This window comes from Amphimedon queenslandica, unplaced genomic scaffold (genome assembly GCF_000090795.2).
Source record: "Amphimedon queenslandica unplaced genomic scaffold, v1.1 AMPQUscaffold_13358, whole genome shotgun sequence".
Taxonomy (NCBI): Eukaryota; Metazoa; Porifera; class Demospongiae; order Haplosclerida; family Niphatidae; genus Amphimedon; species Amphimedon queenslandica.
In genome coordinates, this window is record NW_003546406.1 from 68,073 (window position 1) to 83,494 (window position 15,422).

At 34.4% G+C, this 15,422-nt stretch overlaps 5 protein-coding genes across 5 annotated transcripts; all 5 read right to left on the bottom strand.

Moving 5' to 3' along the window:
* Nucleotides 1–1,353: 1,353 nt before the first annotated feature.
* LOC105313057 (solute carrier family 15 member 4-like) lies at nt 1,354–3,084 on the bottom strand. Its single transcript, XM_011406180.1, has one exon. It carries the CDS (start codon nt 3,082–3,084, stop codon nt 1,354–1,356), a length of 1,731 nt encoding a protein of 576 aa, XP_011404482.1.
* A 198-nt stretch (nt 3,085–3,282) lies between these two features.
* LOC105313058 (solute carrier family 15 member 4-like) lies at nt 3,283–5,043 on the bottom strand. Its single transcript, XM_011406181.1, has one exon. The coding sequence runs from the start codon at nt 5,041–5,043 to the stop codon at nt 3,283–3,285; it is 1,761 nt and encodes a 586-aa protein (XP_011404483.1).
* Nucleotides 5,044–5,338: 295 nt separating this feature from the next.
* LOC105313059 (solute carrier family 15 member 4-like) lies at nt 5,339–6,925 on the bottom strand. The gene has a single exon (XM_011406182.1). The coding sequence runs from the start codon at nt 6,923–6,925 to the stop codon at nt 5,339–5,341; it is 1,587 nt and encodes a 528-aa protein (XP_011404484.1).
* A 637-nt stretch (nt 6,926–7,562) lies between these two features.
* Nucleotides 7,563–8,912, bottom strand: LOC109582757 (TNF receptor-associated factor 5-like). The gene is made up of 2 exons (XM_019997671.1): nt 7,808–8,912; nt 7,563–7,757 (listed from the first exon to the last, which is right to left on the bottom strand). Exons 1-2 carry the CDS (start codon nt 8,888–8,890, stop codon nt 7,752–7,754), a joined length of 1,089 nt encoding a protein of 362 aa, XP_019853230.1. The 5' UTR covers nt 8,891–8,912; the 3' UTR covers nt 7,563–7,751.
* Nucleotides 8,913–12,059: 3,147 nt separating this feature from the next.
* On the bottom strand, nt 12,060–13,625 carry LOC105313060 (solute carrier family 15 member 4-like). Its single transcript, XM_011406183.1, has 2 exons — nt 12,972–13,625; nt 12,060–12,908 (listed from the first exon to the last, which is right to left on the bottom strand). Exons 1-2 carry the CDS (start codon nt 13,623–13,625, stop codon nt 12,060–12,062), a joined length of 1,503 nt encoding a protein of 500 aa, XP_011404485.1.
* Between the last annotated feature and the right edge of the window lie 1,797 nt (nt 13,626–15,422).

The following is a 15,422-nucleotide window of genomic DNA, read 5'->3' on the forward strand; positions in this document are numbered from 1 at the left end:
CAATTCTATAAGGATTAGGAATGGGTATGTGCTCAAAATGATACTTGAGGAAAAAATGAAGACAAAGAGAAAAAGAAAAGAGAGCAAAAGCCACAACTGGAATGGTTAATGCACCACTCTGTTTCTGATCTATACTTGAAAGAAAATTAGCTATTAATTGTCACTCCCAAAACAGCCAGTGAATGAAAGCTCTTATCTTGACACTAGAGTCATTTATCATCTGATCTATAGCATATGCTAATAGGGCAGTTAACAGAAATGCTAATGAGACATAACAGGGCAAGAGCTAGACCAGGAAATACATATCTTCCTATTGTATATGTGATGGTACCACAAGAATTGTATTGCAAACAGCATCCAATGGATTGTAGTAGAGTCCCTATCCAACCAAGCCATAGACTGAGATAAATAGCATTACCACGACCAATCTTAGTGTCTGATAACCAACCACAGAAAGGAATAAGGAAATATAGGCCTTTTGTATTTATACTGGAGTAATCATTATAAGATTCAAGTGCACATTGGCTGTCAAAAGAAGTGAAGCCATTCCCAATATCTGACATAAGTAAAAAACAAAATGCTGTCGGTAGATTATAAATGAGCAGCAGGATTGGTGGTAAACTCAAAGAACAAGACTTTAACTCTTTCCTGACCTTACTAACACACTTACAGTACGTGTTCTCCTCCATATAACATTGAAATTCATGTGATGAGGAAGGCACAGCACTCAAGGAGAGTGAATCCATTGAGTCCATTTTTATGTCAGCAATCCTTACAAATAGACAGTTTTTATAGACAAGTGACAGCTAACCATCAATGGCCAAAATATTCACTATATCAGCTGATGAGCTGGCACATTTCAAGCATTGTTAATAACTATACATGACATTATTTTTTTGTGCTGCAGATTTAATAATGTCCTTATAAATAATTTTTCATTATAAAAGAACTTTCTCTTGCCAGACTACACAGGAACTCAAAAAAGCATATCCAGAGTAGAACTAATGATGTACCAGCTAGTAGTGATGGGATGAGTAGTATCCAATAGGATATCTGAACTGCTGAGTCACTCATTTCCCATACACTGAAGCAAGGTATGTCAATAGGCTTACTAGTAACTCTGCCAATCAAATCAATAAGGAATAAACTTAGAATTAAAAATAACTACGACTAATTAATTATAAAAAGTACTCCAGTTTAGAAATGATAAGCTCAATCAGATGCAAGCAGACTATCAGCAAAAATGTAATATATGAAGTTAGACTAATTGACCATACTCACTTAATGAATTGTATCTTCTCTCTGAAGTATATACATTTAAATTATTACTATAATAATAAAATCAAATAGTTATTACACATCAATACTAGAAATAATATAATTACTACTATCATCATTGTAATTAACGGAAGAACTTTTTCGATTAACTTTTTGTTCCCAATGTTCCTCTATTACAGTGCGTAGTCCAAGATCAATATCTCTGACCCTCTTAACATACCATCGAGCCACTAACACATACACTACCAACCCAAACAAAGCAATGACACAAAATATGATGGCGAACCATAAAGTACAAGATGTTAAAAGAAAGATATATTGAAATGCAAGAAATATTGTTAAGCCGATATCAAAAGAAATACCAATAAGGAATAAGAACAATCCAATTATCATTCCATGCATACCAAAAGGAGCTTGACTACACAGGAACTCAAATACACATATGTGAGATAAAACATCTGACATACCGGCTAATACGGAAGGTATGAGAAGTATCCAATATGAAACCTCAATAGCTGGATCGCCTGGCTCCCATTTGATGCAAGGGGCATCAAAAGATTTTTGAGCACTTACGTTTATGATGAAAAACGTTAAAAGAGAAAATATGACCAAAATATTAGACAGACCAAAGCCTTTTAAGGGATTTATTAAAAAATACTCTATTTTTGGAATGAGAGGTATTATAACCAGTTCAAAAAGCGGGATCAAAACTAATGGAATACCGTAACTTATAAACCGAATAACAGCATCTTCATTTTCTTGCAAACCTTCATGGCCATTATCATATAACACTATAATGCGAGAAAAATCCTTGACTAAAAGTTCAGCCACAATAAAGAAAGGCATTGTTGCTAACATAATAGCTAAAATGCGAAAAAATGTCTTTACATTTTCCACTTCTTCATGAGTAAATGAACCACCATACCTCTCCTTAGCAAGATCCATTCTACTGGGCTCCTCTCCCCAGTATGTGAATGCACTACGCTGCTGTCTTCCATTATTTTGAAGAGAAAACTTTATCACTTTAAATACAATTCTGTAAGGATTAGGAATGGGTATGTGCTCAAAATGATGCTTGAGGAGAAAATGAAGACAAAGAGAAAAAGAAAAGAGAGCAAAAGCCACAACTGGAATTGTTAATGCACCACTCTCTTTTTGCTCTGTATTTAAAAGAAAAATAGCTACATTGTCAAGAAAAAAATACTCCCAAAACAGCCAGTGAATGAAAGCTCTTATCTTGACACTAGAGTCATTTATCATCTGATCTATACCATAGGCTATTAGAGTAGTTAACAGAAATGCTAATGAGACATATAAAAGGGCAAGAGCTAGACCAGGAAATACAAATCTTCCTATCATATAAGTGATGGTGCCACAGGAATTGTACTGCAAACAGCATCCAATGGATTGTAGTAGAGTGCCTATCCAACCAAGCCATAGACTGAGATAAATAGCATTACCACGACCAATCTTAGTGTCTGATAACCAGCCACAGAAAGGAATAAGGAAAAATAAACCCCTTGTTATAAGATCACCTATACTGAAGTAAATTTGGTCATCATCATCAGGGACATGTGTACATGGTGAATCATCAAAATAAGAAGTAAAATCATATCCAATATTTGACACGAGTACAAAACAAAATGCTACCGGTAGATTATAAATGAGCAGCAGGATTGATGGCATATTCAAAGAACGAGACTTCAACTCCTTCCTGTAGCTACTAACAGACTTACGATCTATCCTGTCTTCTGAATCACAGATTTCAGAAGAGGAAGATTCATCATTCAAGGAGAATGAATCCATCTTTTGTCAGTCAGCAACCCTTACAAATAGTACACAGTTTATATAGACTAGCCAAAAATGGTCAGAAATATTTACTCTATCAGCTAGCTGATTGGCTAGCAAATTTCAAGCAATGTTCATAGCTGCAACATAAAGATTATCTTTTCGATGATAACATAAATAAAAATGAGATTAATAAACTATAAAACAATACCCTCATCACTCACAATTAATTGGTTTAATTGTATTTGTGTTTTTCATTATAAAAGAATTTTCCCTAGCCAGTCTCTGCTCAAAATTGTCCTCTATTGCAGTGCGTAGTCCAAGATCAGTATCTCTGACCCTCTTAACATACCATCGAGCTACTAACACATACACTACTAACCCAACCACAGCAATGAGACCAAACACAATAGTAAACCAAGAAGTACAGGATATAACTGATGTTGAGCTGAACGTGAAGAATCGAAATGATAAAGTTATACCCGAGCCAATGTCAAAAAAGATGTTACGTAAAAACCAGAATAATCCAATGATCATTCCATGCATACCAAAAGGAGCTTGACTACACAGGAACTCAAAAAAGCATATCCAGAGTAGAACTAATGATGTACCAGTTAGTAGTGATGGGATGAGTAGTATCCAATAGGATATCTGAACTGCTGAGTCACTTGTTTCCCATACAGTGAAGCAAGGTATGTCAATTGGCTTACTAGTAACTCTGCCAATCAAATCAATGAAGAATAAACTTAGAATTGAGAATATGACAAAAATATAAGCCACGCCAAGTCCTCTCAGTGGATTAATAAGAAAGTACTCCAGTTTGGGGAAGAGAGGCAAAATAATCAGCTCAAATAGTGGAATTAGAGCCAGTAGAATACCATAACCAACCACACGAATGGCATATCTTTGTAGGCCAACATCACCATTCTTATACTGAGGTACAAGTCTTGATATTCCATACATAAAAGGATTTGAAATGATAAAGAAAGGAAATAACGCAAACAAAACAGCTACAATACGTAAAAAAGTCTTCACATTTTCTACCTCTTCATGAGTAAATGAACCACCATACCTCTCCTTAGCAAGATCCATTCTACTGGGCTCCTCTCCCCAGTATGTGAATGCACTACGCTGCTGTCTTCCATTATTTTGAAGAAAAAACTTCAACACTTTAAATACAATTCTATAAGGATTAGGAATGGGTATGTGCTCAAAATGATGACTGAGGAAAAAATGAAGACAAAGAGAAACAGACAACAGGGAAAATCCTGTCACTGCAATACTGAGAGCACCTGTCTGGTAGTCTGCACTTGGAAGAGAATCAGTATAGGCAATTGCATTGTCACAAAAATAATAATCCCATACAGTCCAGTGAATGAATGTTCGTATTTTAACACTAGGCACAGTCATCATCTGATCCATACCATATGCTATTATATTGGTAGCCATGAGTGCCAGTGAGACAAAGAGAAAGATAATAGCTATGCTGGAAAAGGCGTATCTTCCTATGAGAGCAGCAGTGCCACAGGAATTGTATTGCAAACAGCATCCAATGGACCTTAGTAGAGTGCCTATCCAGCCAAGCCATAGACTGAGATAAATAGCATTACCACGACCAATCTTAGTGTCTGATAACCAGCCACAGAAAGGAATGAAGAAACCAATAGCATTCAGTATTATAGTCCCTATACCAAAAGCTAGTGGACCATCATGGTGATTCACATAGCATGAGCTGTTCAGAGGAATGGATATGTCATTTGCTATATTAAGTAAGATATGATTGCAAACTGGTATTGATGAAATATACACGAGTAGCAGAATTAATGGTATCGTCAATGAACGAGCTCTTAACTCCTTACGGTACTTGTCAAAAGATTTGAAGATTTTGTCTTTATTTCCAGATACTTTGTGGGTCATTGAGAAGGAGGCTCCTTGGACTGAGGATGAATCATCAATTGAATCATTTACTGTAGCCATTACTAACTTTAGCAAGTCATGTGATATCAGTTTGTATAGACACGTGTGTGTGACATAACTTAATCATCATTCCTTACATCATTATCACAACATGCTTGGAGGAGTTTTAAACAGTCACTATAGACCCTGCAGGCCACAGTTAATGTGTCAATACTAGGCTGTCAGAAATAATTACAATTATTTTGTTCGGCTTGACAAATTTTTATGATATGTGTACATACATATATAAACAAGAGGTTATACAGTAAAGTAAAATTAAAGAGTAAGGCAATACTAAACATACAATAGTTTCATTTCAAATGGAGAAATCTTCATCATCAGTTTCATTCTCTTTAAAAGTGTTCTTTTGTATTAGTCTCTTCTCCCATTGCTCCTCTACAGCAGCACGAAGGCCAAGATCAGTATCTCTGATCCTCTTAACATACCATCGAGCTACTAACACATACACTACTAACCCAAACACAGCAATGACACCAAATATGAATGAGAACCAAGAAGTACAGGACATAAATGAGATTGGGGGTATAGCATAATATGTAATGGCCATACCAATGTCAGCATACACTCCATGCAGGAACCAAAACAGTCCAATGATCATTCCATGCATACCAAAAGGAGTTTGACTACAAATGAACTCAAGAACACATATCCAGAGTAGAGCTAATGATGTGCCTGCTACTACTGAAGGTATGAGAAGTATCCAATAGGATATCTGAATTGTTTCGTGAACTGATTCTGGTTTCCATGTAAAAAAGCAAGGCATGTCAGAATTCTTAAAAGATCTTCCAACCAAATCAATAAAGAATGTACTTAGAATTGATATAATGAAGAGAATATTGGCTATACCTATTCCTTTCAGTGGATTAGTTAGAAAGTATTCTAATTTAGGAAAGAGCGGCAAAACAACCAGTTCAAACAATGGTACTAAAATAATTAAAGGAGAGAAGTTGCCAAGGAGCCAAATAGAATCTTGAACGTGCCCATGTAAATCATCAGTACCATTCTTAAACTGAGCAACAAAATTTGACGAGTTGAACAAATAGGGAGTATTAGAGATACAAATGGGAAAAACAGTGACTAAAACAGCTATAATACGTAGAAAAGTCTTAACATTTTCCACCTCTTCATGAGTAAATGAACCACCATACCTCTCCTTAGCAAGATCCATTCTACTGGGCTCCTCTCCCCAGTATGTGAATGCACTACGCTGCTGTCTTCTATTATTTTGAATAAAAAACTTCAACACTTTAAATACAATTCTATAAGAATCAGGAATGGGTATGTGCTCAAAATGATCCTTGAGAAAAAAATGAAGACAAAGAGAAATAGAGAAAAGGAAAAAAGCAACAACTGCAGTGATAAGCTTGTTTGATATTACGGACAATGCATTTCCACTATAAAGAAATAGCCATGACCAATGAATGAATGCTCTTATCTTGATACTAGACTCATTCATTAACTGATCTATGCCATATGCTATTATATTAGTAAACATGAATGCCATTGAAGCAAACATGAAAACAAAGGCTGTTATAAAAAAAGCATATCTTGCTATTGGAGCAGTATCACAAGAATAGTATTGAAAGCAGCATCCTATAGCCCACAGTAGAGTGCCTATCCAGCCAAGCCATAGACTGAGATAAATAGCATTACTACGACCAATCTTAGTGTCTGATAGCCAGCCACAGAAAGGGACAAAAAGATAAAATGCATTTCCAATTACAATTCCAATCACAATTCCAATGTCAGAAATTTTTTTCGAGTATGATGATGGATCATATTTATCATTCTGGGTTCCAGATAGATGCTTGAAGATACTGTCAAATATTGAATGACAAACTGCAATTGATAGAGCAAAAATTAGGAGCAGAATAGACGGCATGTTCAATGAGCGAGTTCTCAATTCCTTCCTGTAGTTACTGAAACACTTAGAAAAGTTACAACTTGCATGATTGACAAGTGAGGAAGAGGATAACAAGCTCCTTCTTTCTTGTTGAATCGAGTGTTGAATAGAATCCATATTATTGGCACACCCCCCAGGCTGGGCTGAGTTATTCTAACAAGTTTACATTAGGATGTAGCATTTATGTGCATAGTTCTGCTAAATAAATGATGTTCATTTCTACAGCACAAAATTTTTAAGTAGCATCATACCCTATCTAAAGTAACATTAGTCATCCAACACGTGTTCTGTGCTAGTTTCTGGGACATCAATTTAGCTACAATCAAAGCTATAGAGTGTGGTTGGTAACTGGTCCTTTTTAATAAACCATTAAATATGTATACTAAAAGTCAAATATTAGTTTGTTGTGTACCATGCAGTAGAAGATCCAAAAATCAGAACAAACTGCATGAAAGCAAAGATAATAAAGCTAGAGGGAAGGAAAGAAGGAGAGTACATTATTACAAATAAATTAAGTGCACTTAAGCAAGCATTGCTAAGTCAATGTTATTGCTTAGCTGGGTTTATTGGTGAAGCATTAATTATTTTGGAAATTTTCAAGAAACACCAAAATAAATTTTAACAGTAGCTGTCACATGGTAAGAGACAATTGTTAATTATCATTGACAATAATTATTACAATTATATCCATTATCATTACTGAGTATAAATTTTAACTGTATCGCTACCATAAACAGAATATCTTCCTAATTTTATTTTCATTACTCCTTGTGGTACAGTATCATCATCACCCAAACTTCTCCACTCAATGCTATTAAGAATATCATGAGGTAATTGTTCATAAGTAGCTTCAGTGCCTACTATTAATGGAGTATCTTTATCTCTAAAGGCTGCAAATATTGTAGGAAGTTTTGGTTTGAGTTCATCAAAATTTCCTTTATGAAATGCAAGTAATAATAAGTATTCTGTTACTGAGCCCAGTTCAGAGAGTACAAGGAAACACCCCTCCATCACTCTAGCTGACATGTGCTGGCCACATGCACTTGTATAAAAATGAACTGTCCCACTTCTTAATGTAAGAACAACTGGTAATAATAGATATGAATCATCAGCTGAAGTAGAACGAACACAATCATTATTAAAATGTGCATCTTCTTCCTTTAATGGTTCTATATCTTTTTTCATTTCTTTTATTTTGTCACTATTCTCTTTTAATTCTTCTTTTATTTTCTCATTTTCTTTATTTGATTGTCCACAAGCTCCAGCTAATAGTGTCCTGTGTTTAGTATCAGCAGTGTGTACATGTACACTTTTACATGATGGATTATCATTACAACCAGCCTCACTAAACACACAATCAACTGGCTCTACATGAGCAGTGGGACTAGCTTGTGGCACATCACATTTATTGAGACAAGTAACAGGATACTGCCTGTACTCCTCATAATGATCCTTTGTAATAGAGAGGAAAGTGCCTTTACTGCTGCAGTATTGGCATTGAAATGGACACTGAAGGCATTCTTCATCTTCATGATACTTAAGATATCTACGTTGTTTGCTCTCTTGGCATTTCTCATATCGACACTTTACTCCTTCATATTGACATTCTCCTTCTCTCATCTCTTTATTAAGATGAGTAGACATATTCTTCAATTCTCCTTTCCATTGACATCCTTTCTCCTTATTACTGCAGTAGACCTCCAATCCATTGATAATACGTGAACACTTCTTGTCAGCCATTGCTTGATATTCCTTCTCTTTACACATAGGACAGGATCTATTGCTAGCTCTTACTCTCTCAATACAAGGCCCACAGAAATGATTTCCACAGCAGCTCACCAGATGAGGATCTGTTAGGATATTAAGACAAACTGGACATTCTATATCTAGATGCTCGGGCAATTCTTTTACAAGGAAAAGCTCTTTTTTACTGAGCTGAGCCATTGCTACCAGTCACTCCCTTGACCTTTTCAGTTATGTAACCAATGGTAACATGCAGAGTAATGAATATAGATCTCCTTAAATTACTCATTGATGATAAATAAAGTTGTGTCATGATGAATCTCATTAATGTCATTAGGGGAGTGTATTGGCACCCATAGTTAAAACGATGCTTCCACTAACTGAGTCAATCTGTCAGTATAATATCAAATGCACCCATTGTAACCTGTATATAAAATCACTTCCACTAGCTGTCTAAAGCTAGATTGTAACTTAATGTAATGTGTACAGCATGGGTGGCAATGCTCTATGGCAGATAGCAGACCCAAGGCCAAGATTGAGGGTGTTACTCGTTACCACTGATCTCGGGCAGCTATCCAACCAGTAACACCCTCAACCTTGGACTTGGTCAAAGGTATACTTGTGCCAAGGTAGCTATATTGATTTTATTGAGCATGCACAGTAGAACAAAAAGGTACATGGCTTGTGTGACTGTTACTTAATATTTAAACAAAGATTCATCTTGTTAAGTTGTGACATGCACATGTACACTGTAAACAGCAAAAAGTAGGTTGAAAAGGATAAGATGTAATGATTTTGCCAATGTATATACATTAAGATCAAATAAGCCATGTATTGCTAAACTACAAAAAGCACATACATGTATGAGTCATTGCATCACTTAAAGTGCACTAAAATTTTATCATTAAATTGGCATTCTACTAAAGACAATAACAATCAGACCCAATCCTTTACTTTATTCAAATACAAAGGTGACATGATTCATTATGAGTATTAAGGCTGGTTCACAATATTACGTGATAATCCTGACGTTATGCTGATGCTAAATTAGGATTTGGCTTTATTCTAGTAGAAAGCATGCATCAAAAGGTCGAATTGCCCATACTTTTAATTAAAAATTGACTGTCACGGTATACTGGAATAACATTATATTGTAAACCAGCCTTTAAGTAAGTCATTATGAACACTTACCTCTACATTAGACACCTCTAATTATTTTAAATTTCTTAAACCACTGCCAAACTCCAATAGCCACTTCTGAGAATGGATTTTGATTGCCTCAAATTTTCTCACTCCAACAAAGCTATAGGTAAAGCAGAAAATCTGGTTAAGATTTGGAAATGGGCATACATTGTATAGTTAAATTTTTATACACCTAAATCAAATCCTTTTCCCCCACCTAAAAACTGCTCAATTTTTTATTTAACTGAAAATTTACGATCATACAATATAGTTGCGGTATTATAAATGTTTAAACTCATTTCAAATTTCTGATCAAAATTTAAAAAAGCAATTAAATATTTGCAGGTAAACTGGGTATGGAGCTAATGTAGCGGTACATAAATTAATTTTAAGGGACACAAGTAGTGAAGCCGAGTAGGCAAATGCTTCCCCTCCCTCTAAAACCCCATGCAAATAATTAGTACAAGAGACATGCACATAATTAAGGGCTTTTATCAGGCAAAACAAACTTTGAGAGTTTCAAAACTATTGGCAGAAAATGGAAAGCTCAAAAATCAATTTTGTGATTGGATCAGTTTCTAATTATGCAATTATATATAATTTTATTAATATTTTACTTAAAAATTGCCAGGCCATCATCATTATTAAAGCCTCTTCTTCTCAGTGAAATTAGATCTAAAGTGAATGACTGATTGACATCCCGTTGAGTGTTTCTGACCTTTCATTACACTAATCACGTTTTCCTCCAAGCCTGTCATGTTGAAGTGAAGAAAAGGGGAAGAAAAGGATTCCAAATTATGATGCCATCAAAGTTCTCGCGCGCGCGCACGAAACATTTGATCGCGCCTACCAAATTGGAGGTGTGGCTTGGCGCGGGATTTAAAATTCATTTAGTACACTGGTACACTGGCATTGAGTGGTGTTGATTTTATTTATATAAACATTTATAGTTCTATCTCTCCTTCAGACCTTCCCTATTGTGTTCAGCAGTTAATTTCAATGGATATTATTTAATAATTATAAGCATCTGTTATCTTCAAATCTTTACGTATTATCTATGGTTGGTTTGACAATTAAATTTCAATATAATTATTTTAGCATGCTTTATCACCAAAAATTTTTATAGGTAATTTAACAGAAATTTAAACTGATCCTGATACATTTATTGTTTGATATGTTTGATGTGACATGAGATGAATGACAGTTAAAATTAACTGTTAGTGTTTCTGATTATTAGTGTTTCTGAAGTTGAGTGTAAGATGTTGTACTTCCTGCACCCAGCAGTAAATCTAATATGTTATTAATCCTACATGCAATTGAGAAATCAAGGTTAGTTTGATTGTACTAATTAAAGTTAATAAATTTCTGTTGCATTGTTGTAATTATTTCGGAATAATAAACATTGTCAGTCTATTGTTTTTAGCTAGGACAACAAATCTAATAGCATTTTACTAAGGCAAAAAATTATTATATTGATTGAACTGAAACTTGCAATTTTTACAAAATGTATAACATTTTTCTAGAATAACCCTTGATTTGATTTGATCACAGTAATTCCTACGTACTTAATTGCTTTTGATAATTTTGTTATATTGAGTTTTCAAAATGCATTTATTATTTTCTTTGAAAAGAGGAAAATGTTCAGCTTGCCTGTTCACCAAAAATCTGCCATCTTCCTCCAGTTGAGATGTGCATGGGGTTCTTTCAAAGTTACAGCAAGCCCAGCAGTTAAAATGTAGTTGTAGTTGATTCCTACAAGTACAATTCAAATCAGCAACAACGCATTGTAAAAATTTCTTTGTACATAAAAAGTGAAATGCACAGTATGAAATCACTAACTGTTGGTTTCATAGCAATAATAAAATATTCAATCTTGTAACGAGCCCAAACTAGATTTCTCTTATTACACTTATTACAGTGAAAATTCTCTTTAAAGAAAAGACTCCCTTTCAACCACTCACTCTACCTTAAATAACAAAACTAAAAAGGCTAATCAGTAACATACATTTACACATAACTTCACATTAACATATAAAACAGCTCTAGAATATCTATGCATACAATATAATCGTCTAGTCAGATCAATGGTCAGATTGATCTTCTTTGTTAGCACTCCACAAATCTACTCTAATAATTTAAGAAACATTAAGTTCTTGCAATGCATATAGTGTTTGTAATACATAATGTATCAGTGAGACATTTCAGCTGATATTTCTCTATTATTCCAGTATTCTTCATCTTGTTCAATATTACGGATAGTATGATCCTCAGCAATTTGATGAATGTTAATTTCAAAATTTCTCACCCTAAGTTTGTATTGCTTTGCTAAGATGACATATATTAGAAGCAGAATGAGACAAATCATTGCTTCAGTGAGACAAAAGTAGAAACCACGACCTAATGAAAATTTTGGATCCATGAATATGAGGAAAGGTAGAAATAAAGCAAAGTTAACATAATGTCTCAAGTCTCTGAAACAAAGCCAAAGGCCAACTATTGTTCCTCTTATTGATTTTGGACACTGCGCTTGTAAAAACTCAACCAAAACAACATTAAAAGAATACCACACCAAGGCCAAGGCAATACCATCAATGATATCCCATTTTTGTGGTTCAATATTAGACTCTACTTTATAGACAGTCAAACAATGAAACATTGGTGCACTATTATAATTGCCAATTAATGCAAGTACCATTAAAGTAGCATTGATAACAACCATCAACAACATTCCTATTCCTATTCTTTTAAGCATACTAGGAACATAGTTATAAAAGCAAGGGTATATGAGAAATTGATGAAGTAGAACAATTAGAATATATGTTCCTACAAATGACATGTAGCTTTTTAATGATCCACCACATCCATAGTTATTTGAATATATTCCTTGAGTGTTATCTCCATACAATGATGATGATGCAGCACAAATTATTAACAGTGGTAACAGTCTCAGAGTAGTTTTGACATCTTCAACCTCTTCCTCTGTAAATGGTCCACCATACTTATTCTTACCTAGTTCCAATCTTGAAGGAGCCTCTTCCTCCCAGTAGGTTAGAGCACTACGATTCTCTGGATATTTGTGCTTCCTGGCATAACACAATACTTGTATTATTATTTTGAGTGGATTAACTGTGTTTACTGGAGTAACCTCAAGATATTTTTTAAAGAGACTGTGACTAATTAGTACTGTTGCAATACAGAAAACACCAATGGCTAAAGAAATGATGGATACTGTCAATTCACTATTGACTTCTGCAGTTATTGCTGATGAAGATATAATTGCAATAATTGGTCCAGTGTTATGCCACAGTATCACAGCAGTTAATTCATCACTTGATGATCCAATGAGTTGGTCAATATTAAAAGGTAAGAGATTAACACGAACAATCGCATTAGTAATCATCACAATAGGTATGAGACATTTTAAAGCTAGCAATAAGTGTGATGAAGGCAGTAATGTAGCCATTATTATGACAGGAATCATGATGATAAATGAAATGCATGAACCAACAAGAACAAATTTATATCTGCTTACTAAAAAATCTCCCAAGAATCCAGCCAAAATGAGAATAAAAGCAATTCCAATATCTACTATACCTACAAGTAGTCCAAAATCTGAAGAGTATGCCATAAAGTTTCTTATCATGTTCATACTGATTGCAATCATGAAGTCCCAGAAGAGCACAAGCAAAGCTCCTTTTGAGTGTATGAACTGAAAACGATAAGGCAAAGGGCAAGAAGGACTTTCTGAAGCCATACTAACTGATGATCTAACTAGAGAAGCTTTGGGAAAAGAAAGTAATAGAAATTGACTTTATAATCTACAATGGCACTGTTGACTTATTCAAATCCACAATAGGAATACATTAATAATAGTTTTCAGTTTTATAAATTACCGCATAATAATAATGAATACTGTTGATTTCTGTATTCTGCAAGTAATGATGACATACAGTAAAAGTGACATTTCACTTGCCCCAAACTTTCTTGAATGAGTATCTCAGTGAAACATTAAAAAATGCAAACAGTACATGCAGTGACAGATACATGTAAGGCCAGATTTATACCAAAAAGAACAAGGGAATTAGCAGTAACAAACATACATGGAGCAAAGGGACCAGTGGCAAGAATTAAGGGTACCGTAACAAGGGAAACAGAATAATTAGGATAACAGAGATTACCCTCATCACCCTTGTTTTCCTTGTTATTACCACTGTTTCCCTTGTTACTCTATTTACCTTGTTACCTTTTCCTCTCATCACTGGTTCCTTTGCTCCATGTATGTTTGCTACATTGTTCCTTGTGGTAAAATCAGGCCTTATATGTACATATCTGTCACAGTTCCTGATGTTAATACTGTTTCCATTAAATGTCACTTATGTTAGTATAGTCCAGTACTATAATAGTTTGGCCATATATTTTTGAGCAGCATTAAAAATTTGTGAAAAATTCAAATGAGACCAGAATCAGCTCAAACTTTTAAACAACATAAGTACATGTATATGCGTTAGAAAAGTTATAAAAGTAGAATTTTTTCCTTTTTTGTTTCTGACAAAATTTGGCCAAAGACCGTGTACAGGAACTTTGGCCTGATTTTGACGATTTGGTATTTTATATAGGTCATGTAACTACCATTGCAGTGTTTCTAAGTGAGGCCCTGTTACCTGTGACAACTGTCACTGGTAATAAGTGAGATCAATTCAGTGTGCATGTGCATTCTTTTAATTTCCCATGTTTCATTTTACCTAAACCTTTGTCAAAAACTAAAATGATTATAATACAAACCACGTACATAATTCACACTTCTTCATTCAATTTTAGTTGTTATAATCTTGTGTCCAGTCTCTTGGACATGGGCAATTCATGAATGGCGGTGATTTTTGTATACTTAATATGTAAACTGATATAATACTTTTATATGCATGAACAACCTTTGATTATGATCATAATAATAAACTATATTATGTTATATATTACAGATTACCGTGTATATAGCTATTAATTATATTCATAGTCTAAGGTCTAGATAAACATTTCTAAGAATTTTATGCTGTGACTGCTACAACAAGTTGACATTCGATTGTCTATTTTTTAAAATGGGTAGTAGCCAAAGCAAGTCTTCTGGTACATCCACTGAAGTTACATATGATGGAATTCATAAGATTTCTCGTACTGAAGCTTCATATCGTGCTACTGATGGAAATATTGCTGCTATTGATTTTGGTACTTCATCAATTTCATTGGCTTATACCACTAAAGGAGATGACAGAGTTTCAATGATTCCACTTGAACCTGAGAAGAGGAAACCAAGAGCTCTCAATACTATTTTATTGAAAAAGAGTGAAAAGAAAATAACCGTAGAAGCTGTGGGGGAAAAGGCAAGGCAAATTTATGAAAGAAAGAGGAAGGCTGAGTATTCTGAATGCATTTACTTTGAAAGGATCAAAATTTTAATGAAAAGAGATCAGGTATACTATATATTAGATTTTGCATATTACTTTGTACCATTATTGTAGATTATTACACGCAACACACAAGTTGAATCATTGTCTGG

Excerpts from the sequence above, each read along its gene's own strand:
- LOC105313057 (XM_011406180.1), bottom strand. The coding sequence starts at position 3,084 with ATGGATTCATTCTCCTTGAATGATGAATCTTCCTCTTCTGAAATCTGT.
- LOC105313058 (XM_011406181.1), bottom strand. The coding sequence starts at position 5,043 with ATGGCTACAGTAAATGATTCAATTGATGATTCATCCTCAGTCCAAGGA.
- LOC105313059 (XM_011406182.1), bottom strand. The coding sequence starts at position 6,925 with ATGCCGTCTATTCTGCTCCTAATTTTTGCTCTATCAATTGCAGTTTGT.
- LOC109582757 (XM_019997671.1), bottom strand. The coding sequence starts at position 8,890 with ATGGCTCAGCTCAGTAAAAAAGAGCTTTTCCTTGTAAAAGAATTGCCC.
- LOC105313060 (XM_011406183.1), bottom strand. The coding sequence starts at position 13,625 with ATGGCTTCAGAAAGTCCTTCTTGCCCTTTGCCTTATCGTTTTCAGTTC. Across the intron at positions 12,909-12,971 it reads CACTCAAAATAATAATACAA|GAAGAGGCTCCTTCAAGATT; the intron begins GTATTGTGTTAT and ends ACCTACTGGGAG.